Source organism: Mastigoproctus giganteus, chromosome 4, assembly GCF_048544385.1.
Source record: "Mastigoproctus giganteus isolate SK-2022 chromosome 4, ASM4854438v1, whole genome shotgun sequence".
Taxonomy (NCBI): Eukaryota; Metazoa; Arthropoda; class Arachnida; order Uropygi; family Thelyphonidae; genus Mastigoproctus; species Mastigoproctus giganteus.
Window position 1 is genome coordinate 220,625,198 of NC_143578.1, and position 16,635 is coordinate 220,641,832.

General features: G+C 36.2%; 1 protein-coding gene across 1 annotated transcript; it reads right to left on the minus strand.

The window, feature by feature from the left end:
* Positions 1-887: 887 nt before the first annotated feature.
* LOC150087422 (DNA helicase MCM8-like) lies at positions 888-16,137 on the minus strand. The gene is made up of 2 exons (XM_090372062.1): positions 14,265-16,137; positions 888-1,616 (listed from the first exon to the last, which is right to left on the minus strand). Exons 1-2 carry the CDS (start codon positions 16,104-16,106, stop codon positions 888-890), a joined length of 2,571 nt encoding a protein of 856 aa, XP_090228188.1. The 5' UTR covers positions 16,107-16,137.
* Between the last annotated feature and the right edge of the window lie 498 nt (positions 16,138-16,635).

The following is a 16,635-nucleotide window of genomic DNA, read 5'->3' on the forward strand; positions in this document are numbered from 1 at the left end:
AGGCTATTTCCTTGCCACAAAGCTCACCCTGATATTACCCTAACTGACTTCTTTAGGAGTTATGGTAAGGACAGTGCATGCCATATTGTTATACCTATACAACAGTAAGGAATGCAACTGACCAACTTCAAAGCAGACAATCACTGATGCTATTGCAACTGTCACTACAGAAATGCTGCAAAATATGTAGAGTGGGAGAATTCCATTATTGATTAAGGATCACATAGCATGAGCCAATTATGAAACTTGATAGCATTATTCATTTAATGATAAAATTTATGTCTATTTTTATTTGTTCTGAAATTATTAGAGCTTAAAATTAGGTAAGTTGCTTGTTGGTACCCTATACTGAATAGTATCAACAAAATGCACCTACTCAAATAACACTCTCCCTCTCCCTTTTTTTTTTTAAAGAAGGAGTTCTGTTACTAATAGCAATCTGTTTTAATAAAATAAAAAAATATATATATACATTTTTCTTAACTACATCCTATGTATCATTAATAATTGCTGATATTGAAAGCTACAAAATTTAAAACTATAGAAAAAAAAAAAACTTTAAAACTTTTTTTTTTTTTTTTTGGAAAAAATAAAAAAACTGATTACTGAACTTTGCCTATTGACATGTGCTTGCTGACATTTTTTTCTTTTGCATACTCCCTTAATAGTTAAATTAATTATCTTAATATCTTCTAGCATTTTTTCAAGTTAATCTGTTCAGTCACTGTTATGAACTTCTAGCTCTTATATTCTATTGCAAAATGTAAATTACTTTATCCGTCTTATGTTCAGCTAATATTACTGACATTTTTTTTTATTTTTTTTTTATTAAAAAGATGTGCTTCATCAGCGAAGGATTTTAGTAAGTTTCCATTCTTAATTAAGATTCAAAAATCTGTTGTCTGTAACTGATAAAGTTTGGGTCCTTTTTTAAGCAGAAATCCTTGATTGTTGAGAGATGAAATAAATCCTTCAAAATCTGATACATTAATTCCCACTTCCTTTGCTATCTGCTTCATTTGTTGAACTGTGAAAAATGAACTACAAGACCTTTCAGATACCTTTGTGAGGCTGGAAACAAATTTTTTTGCTTGCGATCGACTACTCATACCAGATCCATGTTGTGATCTATGAAAATCTATGAAACCAAATTCATCAGAGTAAGTATCTATCATACTATACTTCATGATATCGACCACATCTTTTGCATCCTCAACAGTACACATCTCCCGTAATTCTAGTCTTGCTCTTGCCTCTGTCAAACGAATTAATGATTCCAACTGTCTGGTAGTAATAGGTGTAGTGTCTGAAGTCTGATGTCTCTTTCTAAGATCAAGATAGAATTCTTGTAATATATGTGCTGCTTCAGAAGAAAGCTTTGGTTGCACATACTTTCTAGCATAAGCAACATATTTATGTAACAACTGGTGAGGAATAGGATCATATGTTTCCCCAGGATGATATTTAATTCGCTCACTAAGAGAGTTTTCTAAAACCAATGTAGAACTTTTCACGGGGGTACCAAAATGTTGACATCCAAGTGAGCTATTACCATCAGATTCCATTCTTCCAGAATGTAGGGCAATCACATGCTCTGAAAGTTTACAATCTAATTCCTGCAAAAAATTGAATATCATCAATGAAACAGGTAAATCATAATTCCTTTAAAAACATACTAAAAATTGATAATTTAAATTAATTTTTAAGAAATTTAGTAAATTATGCATTAATATAACCCAGCAGTCCTTGCAACCTTAATTGTACCAATAATGCTCACACTACACTTGATAAGTACCCAAATTTCTTTTTTAATTTCTGGTAAAATTTTTTGGTTTATTTGAATTCTCCTTGGAGTATATACCAATGCTTGACCTTTTGCTAATAGACTGTATCAATTAATATATGTAATTTTTTACACTTTTTTTTTTTTTTTTTTGAATGAAACAAAACTTAACTTACTAATTCTCCAGAAAATACAAAAAAGTTATAAAAATAAATAACAACATAAAATTATATAGGTCCTTCCATTAAAATTTATATAATTTATATTGCATATGCACACATTCCTATATATATATTTTAGAAACAAAAATGTAACTACTAACCACTGCCATTTTCAAGTTCACAAAATTTTAAGTGTGCAAAATTTCAAAAGTATGCATTTTCACATATTTCTGTTTACATATAGCATTAGTAGTAGCAAATGATGCAAGAAAGCAAACTTATAAAGCACTAGAAGAAGAAGAAGAAGAAAAAAAAAAAAAACCTCCCACATCACCTGTTCATCCATGAATTTATTCAAACTACCAACTTCCACAACAGCCTGATGTAGCCAGGTTATTGTGAAAGTGGGTAGCCAAGGACTTCTAAATATGATTAAAGATGGTATTCACGATTTATTGTAAACTCCTCTCATCTGGTTGTTTATAATCTGGCATGACCACCACCAGATAATGCCAAATTATAAATATTATATACAATACAATTCAAACAAAATCACAAGGTAAATGTTTTACTTTTTTTGGGTTTTACAATACAGGAAAAAATCTTGTATATATGTCTTCTGAAATTTGATGTATTTCTTTGGCATTTTAATTAATGCTCTATGCCTGTCTGCATATAGCATAGCTTTATTTAATTAGCTATAAAACACAGATAGGACTTCACTCCATGTTTTATAGCACAGGCAGAAAAAAAATACATTATTATATGAAAGGCATTTTTTCTATCTATGCTGTTAAACAAGAGTGCAAGTCTTACCACAGCTGCACTATATTAATTAATTCAGTATAAAGGGATTGATGGATGTGGGCAAATACACACAGGAACAACTAAACCTAGATAAAGCATGGTAAACTATGTTGGATGTTTATAATAGAAGTAGCTTAAATTAACTAAATTAACGTAAGAAAAATTAAGATTCCATATGTTTTAAGAATCAATGCTTCTTCTATAGCTAATACATTACAGTTTTAAAACTCAACATGAAATAACAATACTGAAAACCAAATAGTAACCTTTATTAGTAGCATCTTGCTACTAATAAAGGTACTGTTAAATCTCTGGGGTTCTGAAACAAATGGTCAAAGGGACTGCAAGGGAGCCTCTAAGGGAAGACCTAAGCCACTAAACAAACAATGACAGACTTCTCTGCATTGCTCAACAGTTGTCCCAGAACCCTGGAATTTCTAATATTTCAGTCTTTATTAGTACAAGATGTAACAACAATTGTTTTCCGTATTTCATTTCTAACATGTTTCTGAATTATTCTATTTTAAGTTTTAAATTTTAATATATTATCTACAGAAGAAGGGAACACAGTTCCCAAAAAAATACAAAATTTTACGATAATGAACATCCAATTGAATGTAGTGTGCTTTATCCTAAGATTACCGTATTTATTCTGAAGTCTGGAAAAGCGACTTTTGTAATATTGAGTAAAAACAGTCTAAAAATAAACATAAGACCATAACTGTGTTGATTTTGTTGTCTTCAATGAATGTGCATGTCAACCCATAATTTTGGTATGTTTTTTGTGCACATTCTGTTTTATTATGATTTATGTTGCCCAAGTTTCCTATTACATAGATTTAATAATTAGACCTGTCGCTGAAGTCACTCGTACGCTCAATTTTAACAAGGTCACTTGTGTGGAATCTGTATGATCTCTTTTTTGTTTTTATCTGAATAAAGCAAACAAGAGAAATCAATAAAAATAATAATAAGAATTTTTTTTTCCCCTGTATTATTTAGATTTTTCATGGTCACTGATACCGAGACTGACACCCAGACACTCAATGTGATGACTGGCAGATGCAATGTGAACCACTATAATTTTGCCACTTGTTTATCTTTAGCCAGCAAAATCAAAACACTCTATAGCAAAATGAGACCTACTGCTGGCAACTCACAGATGCCACTGAGAATGGGAGTTGCTTAGAAGAATGGTAAATACTTTTGCTAACCTGGCACCTGTTAAATGCCAAACAATATAATACTGAGTAATTCACAGTATATCGAAATGAAAACAAAGAATACTGTATAGCCAGTCAGAGAATACTGGTGGGCAAAGATACACAATAAAATCTGATTTCATTTATAAATTAAAAAAAAAAAAAAAAAAAAAAATTGATGACTGTAAGATGCCATGTTAGTAATGGAAAGCTAACAAGGGCAATTTAGTTTAGTATTAGTAAAGGATGCAAGAAACCAAGCTGATAAAGCATCAGCCAAAAAAAAAAACGAAAAAAAAAAAAAAAAAAAAATTGATGACTGTAAGATGCCATGTTAGTAATGGAAAGCTAACAAGGGCAATTTAGTTTAGTATTAGTATTGGCAAAGGATGCAAGAAACCAAGCTGATAAAGCATCAGCCAAAAAAAAAAACGAAAAAAAAAAAAAAAAAAAACTACACACATCCACATTATCCTCTAAGAATTTGTTTAATTCTTCCTTGAATTAGCATTAGCATTAGCATTATTAGAGGCATTTGATGCAAGAAAGCAAGCTTATGCAGCATCAGCCAAAAAAAAAATAAAGTAAAAAATAAATAAATAAAAAATAACCACTTCCACTTCACCCCTCTGTTCGTTCAAAATACCTGTCCAGCTGAGCCTTAAACTTATTTAGGCTATCAACTTCCACGACAAGGGGTGGAAGTCTGTTCCACCCACCAACCACCCGCTGGCTAAAGGCAAATTTCCACACATCTATCCTACATCTGTCTTTCCTTTTCCCAATTTGAACTTATGCCCTCTCAGGTGATTATTCTGAGCAAGAGGAAGAATCCCATCAGCATTGAGCATGCTCAAACCATTCAAGGCTTTGTACACCTCTATCAGATCACCTCGCTGGTGCCTAGTCTCCAGACACTGTAATTCGCAAAACGTAAGCCTTTCTTTGTAAGAGCACCCCTTTGTTCCATTCACTAATCTTGTTGCTCTTCTCTACTCGTTCCAGCAGCTCTACATCCTTCTTGAAATGAGGCCTCCAGGCCTGTATACAGTACTCTAGGTGTGGCCTGACCATTGCCTTATACAAGGGAATAATCACCTCCTTATCCATGCTAGAAAAATTCCTATATCATTGACAATACACCATGAGCTACTCTTGCAGCCCGTCTGCACTGCTCAGAGAACTTCATATCTGCCTGCACAACCACCCCCAGGTCCCTTTCATTCTCTACCACTGTCAGTGTAGTACCACAGAGTTGATACGTTGCTCTGGGGTTGCTGTTTCCCATATGTAGTACTTTACATTTGTCAATGTTAAACTTCATTTGCCACCTCTCAACTCATCTGCTCAACCTTTCCAGATCCTGTTGCAGCAGCATAGTGTCAGTAGTGTCCTTGACAACCCTGCCAACCTTCGTATCATCTGCAAACTTGGACATTAAGCTTGATATACCATCATCAATATCATTTATAAATACAGAGAACAATAAAGGACCCAATACTGAACCCTGAGGGACTCCACTAATAACATTAGTCCACGATGAGCAGTGTCCATTGATTACCACTCTGTCTTCTCCCCCTCAACCACCCCTTTATCCATAACAGCAATTTGCCTCCAATGCCACACTGCTCCAATTTGTGCAGCAGTCTTCATTGTGCAACAGTATCAAAAGCCTTTCTAAGATCCAGTATATAATATCAAAGTTATTCCCTGCATCCAGTTCTTTTGTGACTGCATCATAGTATCCAATCAAATTGGTCAGGCAAGACTTCCCCTTAACAAAACCATGCTGTGTCCGCGCTATAACTGGTAAAGTCTTGTCTAGATGATCCTGCAGTGCTTCTTTAACCAATGCCTCCATTAATTTTCCGGGAACAGAAGTTAAACTCACAGGTCTATAATTACTCGTGTCAGCCTTTGATCCTCCCTTGTGAATTGGGGTCACATTTGCACATATCCAGTCCATGGGTACCTCCCCTGAGTCCAAGGAAGCTCTCATAATTATGGCTAAGGGTTTGCTTACTTCCTTTGCTGCCTCCTTTAATATAACTGGATAGATCCCATCCACCCCGGGTGCCTTGTCTTGTCTTGTCTAGATGATCCTGCAGTGCTTCTTTAACCAATGCCTCCATTAATTTTCCGGGAACAGAAGTTAAACTCACAGGTCTATAATTACTCGTGTCAGCCTTTGATCCTCCCTTGTGAATTGGGGTCACATTTGCACATATCCAGTCCATGGGTACCTCCCCTGAGTCCAAGGAAGCTCTCATAATTATGGCTAAGGGTTTGCTTACTTCCTTTGCTGCCTCCTTTAATATAACTGGATAGATCCCATCCACCCCGGGTGCCTTTCTTGTGTTTATCTTCAACAATTTCTCCTCCACTTTACTCTCAGTTATTACAAGATTCTCTAGCTTACTGCTAGAGTTGAATACACCTCTGGCATTCCCCTCGCTGAATAACTCCTCATGTGTGAATGTCGATGCAAAATATTCATTTAGTTTGTTAGCTACCTGAGCAGGGTCATCAACAGTTGACCCATCGATATCAAATGGACCAATCTGATTCATCCCCTTCCTTCTAGAGTTTACATAAGTAAAGAACTCTTTGCTGTTTTTTTTCGCATCCCTTGCCAAGGATCTCTCGTAATCTGCCTTCACCTGCCTAACCTCCTTTGTAACTTGGTTACAGATCAACTTGTATCTATCATAGGCTTCTGTGTCACATGTTAATTTGTATGTATCCCATGCATTTTTCTTCTCTGCCATATGCCTCATTAGTTCATCTGACATCCATTTAGGCCTAAACCTTGAACAATATTTCTTAGTTGGTATGTAAAGCCTAGTAGCTTGCAAGATAAGTTCTTTGAATGCTTCCCATTTTGAATTTGCTGTTGGTAACATCATCAGTTGATCCCACTGTATAGAATTTAAATACTGTCTCAGTCCATCGTAGTCGCCTTTACGAAAGCAATACCACTTCCCTTTACCCCTAATGGTAGTTACCTCTTTGAGTAACTCCCACTTCAGAACACTGTGATCACTGCCACCTTGCTGATGTAGAAAACAATCATCCAATAAATCCACAAAAGCCTTGCTAGTGTGTGAGTGACCAGCCCCCAAATTGCAGTCAGTATCTGGGAAATTAAAATCCCCCATTATAAGACTCTCTGATTTACTGGCCCACTCTATTTCTCTGTACAGTTTCTTATTATACTCATCAGAGTCATTAGGCCTATAGCACACTCCTACTCTCAATTTTGATCTCCCAATGCTTATGTCACACCAAACTGACTCGACACTGCACTGTCCAGCGATGTCGACTGGCTTCACTTCCTTGGATTTTATGTGTTTCTTAACTAATAGCATAACCCCTCCTCCCTTCCTATCCTGTCTATCCTTTCTGTAGACATTGTACTCCCCAAATTCCAGTTCTGCATTCCTTATATCTGTGTGACACCACGTCTCTGAAATCCCAACAATATCTGCCTTTGATGTTTTGAGCAATAACTCAAATCATCAAATCTATTTACTAAACTCCTAGCATTGGTGTACACGCAAGTATACATGCACCTGCTCTTCCTCTTAGCCACCCTAACACAACCCATGTGTTTACTTGTACCCCCATGATTCCCAGCAGTCTCTGTAATATCCTGCATCTTATTTTCCAGGCTGCTGCTCATTCCAACAGAAGCAGTGCAAGAATCACTTTCTCCTCTGCCAGTGGCTACTGTTAATCTATTAGTCCTTGTATCCCCCAAATCTAGCTGTTTTCCGACCCACCTAACACTGCCTCGATAGCATCAGCAAGCAAGCAACCTACCTACCTACCTACCTGCCTGCCTGCCTACCTACCTATCTATTCATTCAAACCATCCATTTCCACAACAACAGATGAAAGTTTATCACAACAATCAACCATCCAATGACTGAAGACAAACTTACACACATCTATCCTGAAACCATCTGTGGATAATACATTACAGTTTTAAAACCCAATGTGAAATAATAATACTGAGAACCAATAGCACTGCACCTTGCCACTACAATCAGAAAGCGGAAGAATACTATCAACATTTAGCTTATTAAATACATTCAAGGCCTTAAACACCTCAAATAGAATTACATGTAGGTGCCTAGTCTCTAGATGCTGCAATTTGCAGAACTGAAGCCTTTCTTGATAAGAGGTGCAAAAATATTCCTTCACTAATCTGGTTGCTCTTCTTTGCACCTGTTCCAGCAGATTTACATCTTTCCAAAAGTGAAGCCTTTAGACCTGTACACAGTACTCAAGATGCAGCCTAACCATGGCCTTGCACAAGGGGATAATCACCTTCTTATCCCTGCTAGCAGAGTTTCTTTATATCATTGACAAAACCCCATGAGCTATCCTAGCAGCACTGCTCAGAGAATTTCATATCTGACTGCAAAGTTACCCACAGGTCTTTTTTATTTTCCACTTCCCCGAGTATAGTACCACACAGTTGGTATGTTAATCTGGAATTACTGCTATCCATGTGCAATACCTTGCACTTGTCAAAATTACACTTCAACTGCCATTTCTCAGTGCATCTTCAAACTTACACATTAAGCCTGATATACCTTCATCAATATCATCAATAAATACTGAAAACAACAATGGGGCCAGCACTGAACCATAGGGATTCCCCTAATAACATTAGTCCACAAAGAGCAGTACACACTGATAACCATTCTCTGCCTTCTCCTACTCAATCATTCTGTTATTCATAACAGTAACTTGTCCCCAGTGACACATTTCTCAAGTTTGTACAGCAGTCTTTGTGTGCAAAAGTATCAAAAGCCTTCCCGAAATCCAAGTACTGTATATGAAAATTATTTTTTGGCATTCAGTTCCTCGTCACAGCATCATAGTATCCAATCAAATTGGTCAAACAAGACCATCCCATTAAAGATTAAGGGGTGGTCTTGTCTGAACACCCCTTAAAATCCATGGTCTGAATGCAGTATAATTGCATTCATGTCTAGATGATCCTGCATTATTTCTTTAACCAGTGACTCCATTATTTTCCTGGAAACAGACATTAAGTTAACACGTCTGTAATTACTCATGTCACTTTTGATCTCCCTTTCTGAATTGGGGATACATTCAAGAATCCCCAGCCCATTGGGCTGGGAATGCTTAATGTACAAATTTTCATTCTTTACAGTTGCAAACTAGAGAACTTGGTGATTTTGCCCAAGAAAATGGTTGCAATCTTCTTTTTTTGCCACGATGATTTGAAGTGAGATGGATGGAATTCTCTTCTGATCTCATAAACGCTGTACTTTCTTCTTGACATCTCTATATTTTCTTTATATGCAAAATTGTTCTGATCGAGAACAACGTGGTTATACCATGTTTCACCTTAATCTGAACAATCTTCGTCTACTTGCATTTTAGCTGATGTCCTAACTGTGTTTAGAAGAAGAAGCTACAATTCGACATACTATTTTAGACATGGAGATAGAGACAATTTCTGTAAAGTCAAAATTTAACATTTTAAGAAAGCAGCCTTCCTGTGAGGATGGGTTAGAGCCCTTAATGAACAACTTGTTGAGGAGTGACAGGGAAAATATTTTTTGAAAGATATTGAGCTATTTAACCCCCCCCAAGTGATGTGTTAAATAAGGATCACAAATATGTCTCTCAAAAGCAATCAATTTCTGCAGTTTGCGCATAACTGGTGAATTTGTGGAATTTCTCAATAATAAAAATTTATGTGGATTTTGAATATTTAAAAAAACTGAATCATTTTGCAACCTTAGATCCTTTAGCTAATACTGAGGATGTTCATCATATTTTGGGAAAAGATGTTGATTTGGCAGAACTGTCAATGGAATATGAAGATGTTCTGCAACATCAAAAATTAACGAATTTCAAAAGATGATTCTAAATGAGTTTCTTCCAATTTTATGTGCTTCAACTGAATTTCCTACCATAACACTAATTATGACAAGCATCTTGGCTGCCAAACCCCATAATGAAGATGTTGAATGCTTAATTAGTACAAGCAATATATTAAAAATCAAACAGTTGGAGTAAATTGTCTGTAGAGTCTGAAAATAAATCATCTTGGAATGGAACAAAGGGGTGCTCTTACGAAGAAAGGCTTAAGTTTTGCAAATTACAGTGTCTGGAGACTAGGCACCAGTGAGGTGATCTGATAGAGGTGTATAAAGTCTTGAATGGTTTGAGCATGCTCAATGCTAATGGGATTTTTCCTCTCGCTCAGAATAATCACCTGAGAGGGCATAAATTCAAATTGAGGAAAGACAGATGTAGGATAGACGTGCGGAAATTTGCCTTTAGCCAGCAGGTGGTTGGTTGGTGGAACAGACTTCCATCCCTTGTCGTGGAAGTTGATAGCCTAAATAAGTTTAAGGCTCAGCTGGACAGGTATTTTGAACGAACAGAGGGGTGAACTGGAAGTGGTTTCTTTTTTCTTTTTCTTTTTTTTTTATTTATTTATTTATTTATTTTTTTTTTTGGCTGATGCTGCATAAGCTTGCTTTCTTGCATCAAATGCCTCTACTAATGCTAATGCTAATGCTAAATATATGTACATTCATCATAACATGCCATCATTAGACAAATGGACTCCCAGACCTGCAGTACTTTTGTGACTAAATAAATGGGATCATCGAATTTAAAGAAACTAGCAAAGCATGGTACAAAGGAATTTTCAAATAAGCTGATGCAAAAGAGTGAGATAATGATGAAATTAAGTCAAATATAAGAAAATTTTAATTTTATTGTAATTATATTTTTTCTTATTTATTTGTATAAAATATATAGTTTCATTGTTTAATTAAATTAAACAATGCACCAAGGACCACCCGGATGGCAGCAGCTCTCAGGATGTCTTCCTGCCATCATTCATGAGAGAAGATTCGTCTTTGCCATCAAAATGATGGTTAGCATTATTTCTGAACAAGATTTACGGAATAACTGCAATGGAGAATTCCAGTCCCAAGCTTTAGGGCCAATCCAGTCCTTCAGGCCATCCCAAACCGGTTAAAGTTCGGTTCTTACCAGTGCAAATGCTGCAGTACATGCCTTTGATGGCAACCTCTACAAGTTTGCAGTCATTAGGAAATATAGGCAGAACTTACTCCATCAACTTCCTTCTCAGAACTACATCACAGGACATTAGAACCTGCTCCCGAGGACCCATCCATCACTGCCATGGATCCATCACTTCAGTGTTCAAACCTTTCTGCGCCTGTTCAGATGACTGTCCTGTAGAATAAAAGGACTTCTCCCTGGAAATAACATTACCTGCTAACATGCTATTGTAAATATATTTTCATGTGTACATTTGTCATTTGTGTGCTCCAGGCTAAAGTCATGTTGTATAATTGGCCATAATGCTGGGTTTTTTTTGTTTTGTTTATTCTTTTCATCTTTGTTTATTATGTTGTGTTATTCCTCTTATGTAAACCACTGGCTTGTAGCAGTGAAGGGTGTTGTGTACAGCAATGTGCCTTCTGTATACAATAAAGAGTTCTTCTTCTAAATATTTTTGTATTTTGTAAAATATTTTTAATTGCACAAATATGTTGTGTGTCCAACTGCACGTGAGAATAAACTCTGGTTTGTCTCTAATTCCAGGCACCTCCGTAGTCAGGTGGGCAGGAACAGCAGTGCGTAGCACATGCTTCTTGATTAGACCGGGGTTCGAGCCTGTGACACCACCAAATAGAGAGTATGTGGAAAGGCCAGGGAATGACCAACGCATATCCTCAGAGCAATATGACCTTAGTTGCTAATGCTTCTAAAAAACAAAAACAAACAAACAAACAACAACAGCCTCTAATTCCAAAACGTGTAGAGGAGTGAATTAAGAAGAACATCCAGGAAGCACAATATCATATTTATTTTCCTAGGTTAATTCCAAGTTGAAGAATCTATCAGATCAAGCTCTTATTCCCACAATACACACAAGGAAAGTAATGTACTAGGTGTGGCATGCACTGTCCTACCTCACACAATTTTGTTGGAAAACACAAAAAAGTTAAAGAACACATCAACAATACTAGCTGGGAAAACAGCCTAGAGCAATGTAGTATTTCATGCTATCAAGGAGAGCCACTCCTTCAACCTTGAGATGCTAATGGCTTCCCCTGTATTCTCTCATCATCATTAATGAAGGTTAGAAACAAGAGGGTGGGACCTTCAACACTGAACCTTGAGGAATTCAGTTGCTATGCTATTCTCAACTCTGAAGAATGCCCATTTATGACTATCTTTTGTCTCCTGTCCTTCAGCCAGCTTCTGACCCAGCAAAGAATTTTCAATGTAATCCCAGCTCATTCCAGTTCATCAATACAATACTTAAACAATAACTTCTTATTGGGGGACCATATCAAAAAAGCTTTGCTAAAACCTAGTTATATAAATCAAAATCATTTCCTGCATCCAACTGTTTAATTAGATGAAAAGAACAGATGTGCAGACATCTGCCTTTATCCAACGAGTGGTTTATTGCTGGAATAGATTTCTATCTGATGTTGTGGAAGTGAACAGCAGGGATAAGGAGGTGATTATTCCATTGATTAATGCAATCGTCAGGCCATGTCTTCAGTACCATACCGGTCTGGAGGCCTAATTTTAGGAAGGATGTAGAGCTGCTGGAGAGGGTACAGAAAAGGGCACGAGATTGATAAGGGGAATAAAGGAGTGGTCTTACCAAGAAAGGCTTCAGTTCTGCAAATTGGAGCATCTGGAGACTAGGCACCTGCCAGGCAATCTGATTGAAGCATTTGAATGGATTGAGCAAGCTCTGGAGGGGATGGATAGGTGAAATGGGAAGTTTTTTTTTTTTTTGGCTGATGCTGTATAAGCTTACTTTCTTTCATCATTTGCCACTACTAATACCCTCATAATAGGAATTAACCATTTTTATCTTTTTCAGACAAGTTTTCAGTTTTATTTTTTGTCTATTTTCATAAGCAGCATGCAAGCTTATATTTTGTAGATTTCCTTGATAGACAAGAGACTTAATTCTAAGTTATTTAATTCAATAGTTAAAAAATGCCCACTGTACAGGATCCCTCAATGTTGGGATAAAATTATGTGGAATTAAATCCATTAAATATCTGTTTCAACATCATTGGTTTGAAAGGCATGGCCTTCTGATATGGAATGGAATGCTATACTGAGTTCAGCCAGAGACAACAAATACAGCAGCAGTTCATATGAGCAATGTCCTTATCTCCTATAGCATTTGGGAGCTAGTAGTGAAGAGATGCCTAAAGTCCAACAAAGAAAGCACAAACTGACCACCTGACCTTTCTTTGTTCCAGACTCTCCTCTGGATAAAACCCCCTGCCCCAGTGCTTTGTTGTGTCAAGTATCATGATGGGAGGACCCATGTTACGTTTATTCTGGACTGTAAGCATCTTAAGATTGGTGAGGAGAATGAAGGGATTCTCTTACCAAGAGAGGCTTAAGTTCTGCAAATTGCAGTGGCTGGAGACTAGGCACCTGCGCAGTGATCTGATTGAGGTCTATAAGGCTTTGAATGGGTTGAGCACGCCGAATTCTGATGGGATCCTTCCACTTGTTCAGATTACCAACCTACGGGGACATAAGTTCAAATTAAGAAAGGACAGATGTAGAATAGATGTGCGGAAATTTGCCTTTAGCCAGCGGGTGGTTAATTGCTGGAACAAACTTCCATCTGTTGTTGTGGAAGTTGATAGGTTAAATAAATTTAAGGAGGAACTGGACAGGCATTTGGAGGGAATGGTGTGATTTTTTTTTTTTGGCTGATGCTGCATAAGCTCCTACACTTGCTTTCTTGCATCATGTGCCACTACTACTACTACTACTACAATTTCCACAGATGAAGGAACCACAGTGTTTAAAAATGTTTGTACTTCTTGTAATGTCTACTTATTAATTACATTTCTAAATTTTGTTAATTATAATGCAGTGCAGCATGTATATTTTAATTTGATTAAAATATACATATGTAATGCATACATAACTATGTCCTATAATCACCTCATTTTGCATATCAATTTTTATTAAGGTTTTTGCTACTTTAATACTGCATTGGTTTAAACATGTGGTAATTTTCTAAAAAGGGTTTTATATTAATAAAAGGAAATTTTCTTTAAAAAATCCAAATATAAAAGCTCAAAAATAAACTTTCATTAGGCTAGAATATTCTCAACTTAAATCACTATCAGAAGAGGCAAGGGCAGTCTTAAAATGTCATTAAAAAAATTAAATGATCAGAAATCTTAGCATTAGATAAAGGTATAACATCAAAAATATTTTTACCTCATCAGGTTTATCTAGAAGAATAAATACTAAATCAAATCTAGATAACAAGGCACTCCCAAGTTTCAAATTTTCTGACACAGATTTTGCTTTGTTATAATGGCCACCAACAGGATTGGCAGCTGCAAGAATAGAGGTTCGTGATGGCAGACTGCACACCATGCCTCCTTTAGCAATACTAATAGTTTGCTGTTCCATAGCTTCTAGAAGTGCGTGATGCTGTGTTCCCATCTTATCAAATTCATCAATACAACAACATCCTTGATCAGCTAAAACTAATGCTCCGGCTTCAAGGGCACATTCTCCACTTGGTCCCTCTTTAGTTAGTGTAACAGTAAGGCCAGATGTTGTAGTTGTATTTCCACAAACATATATTCCACGTGGTGCAATATTTGCACAAGCCTGAAGCATTTGGCTCTTACCTAATCCTGGATCCCCAACTACTAGAATGTGAGGATCTCCTCGAACTGGAATGCTATTGTGGCTATCAACATACTTCTGTGTTCCTCCAACAAGTCCTAATATTAATCCAGCCTTGACTATTTCATGTCCATAAATGGATGGACATAAAGATGCTACAAATAAGCGGAAGAGATTTTCTTCTCCTTGTATGGCCTGAATGGCATACAAGTCTTTAAGACTGAATTCAATTCCACCAGGATTTGTATTTATTTTATTCAGAGAATCGCTAGCACCTTTCAAGCTAGTAATAGAATTGGCTAATATGTAAAGCAGAAACATGCATTTATCTTTACCAATTCTTACATGTCCATCACTGCTGCTACTAGTTACTTTCACAATTCCTGAAACAAGAATAATATCACCAGGGATGCAGCTATCAACAAGATCATAAACTAATTCACATTCAACAGTCCTAGGAACACGGCCACCATCTCGTTGATCATTGGCAACAATCTCCTGCAAACGTATACTTTGCCAATCTACAGTTTCAGTTAATGGAGAACCACGAAGAGGTGTAAAACTATGGGAACGACACCCACGTTTAGCACATTTAATAGGCAGTGTAAATTTCCCATATGGTTGTAAAATAACTTGAACTGTTCTGCACTGAACACACTCAAAGGCCATTTTGGTGCATAATGGTTTAATATTGCTCACCCTTACCACTGTCCCTTTTACAGTAACAAATTTTCCATATGAGTTGGCTTTAAGGTGCTTCAATGTCGTAACCGGCTCAAAGTTAATAAATCGTGCATGTATTACTGAAGGGACACAAGCACTTCCAGGAGTTGAGTTTTCTACTTGTAGTGAAACAGGTAATTCTTCTTGAATTTTCTTGGTGAGCATTTGGTGCATTGCCAAACCAAAGTAACCAGAAACTGGCTCTGGCAAATCTCTTAGGTCTTCATAAAAAGTTGGCCACTCTTCAGAAATTTCTTTGTCTAATAGAACAGTCTTTGTATCTATGAGAACTGAACCTTTTGCTTCAACATCATCCATTTTATAGGTGTCAGCTACTGATTTCAGGAATCTTTCAGCTAAATGCACTCTCTTTGTAGTAATTTCATTTTCATTGTATGGCTCATTGTGAAAATATAATTTCCATCCCATATAAGGTCCATCTTTGGGGGAAAAACTAGTTAAATTTGATGCAGGATCACTTACTTGGCAAAAGAGCGATTCTTTGGTAATGGAAATTCCTGGATTATCATTAGTTTTTATTTGGGAATTAATATTTTTCTGCTGTCCCTGTTTCTGTCTTTGAAAATTTCCTCTTTGAAAACCTCTTCCTCTAGAATTATTCCTCCAAAATCCTCTCCTACTATTGCCACCAGATCTGTTTTCAGATTTCCTCTGACTAAATGCTCTAGGATTATTCATTATTTATTTACCTCAACTTTTAAGAGATATTCAACATCTGAAACAAACAACAAAGTCACTTATATTAAATTAAATAAAATACATATATATATATATATATATAAATCTAACTTGAAATATATGTATATTCGTAGTTAATAGATGAACGTTCATCATTATTCACTCAATATTAAACATAACTAAATCTATATGCAGCCACTCTCAAAGTACTTCACCTTGAACAGTAATGCACTTTTGTCACTGTTGATATAATTCCTGGTAATGATATAGTATTAGTACTTGCAAATGATGAAAGGAAGCTGATGCTTATACAGCATCAGCAAAAAAAAAAAAAAAAAAAACTACTCATACAATTTCTACATCTCTAATCACTTGTCTAATTTCTTCCTTAAATTTATTCCAACTAACTTCCACAACACATTTTATTGCAACAATTGATTATTCTCTGGCTGAAAGTAAAGTTTTCAAAAGTCTATCCTGCACCATCCTTTCCCAACTTAAACGTATATCCCCTTATGTGTGTCTGGGA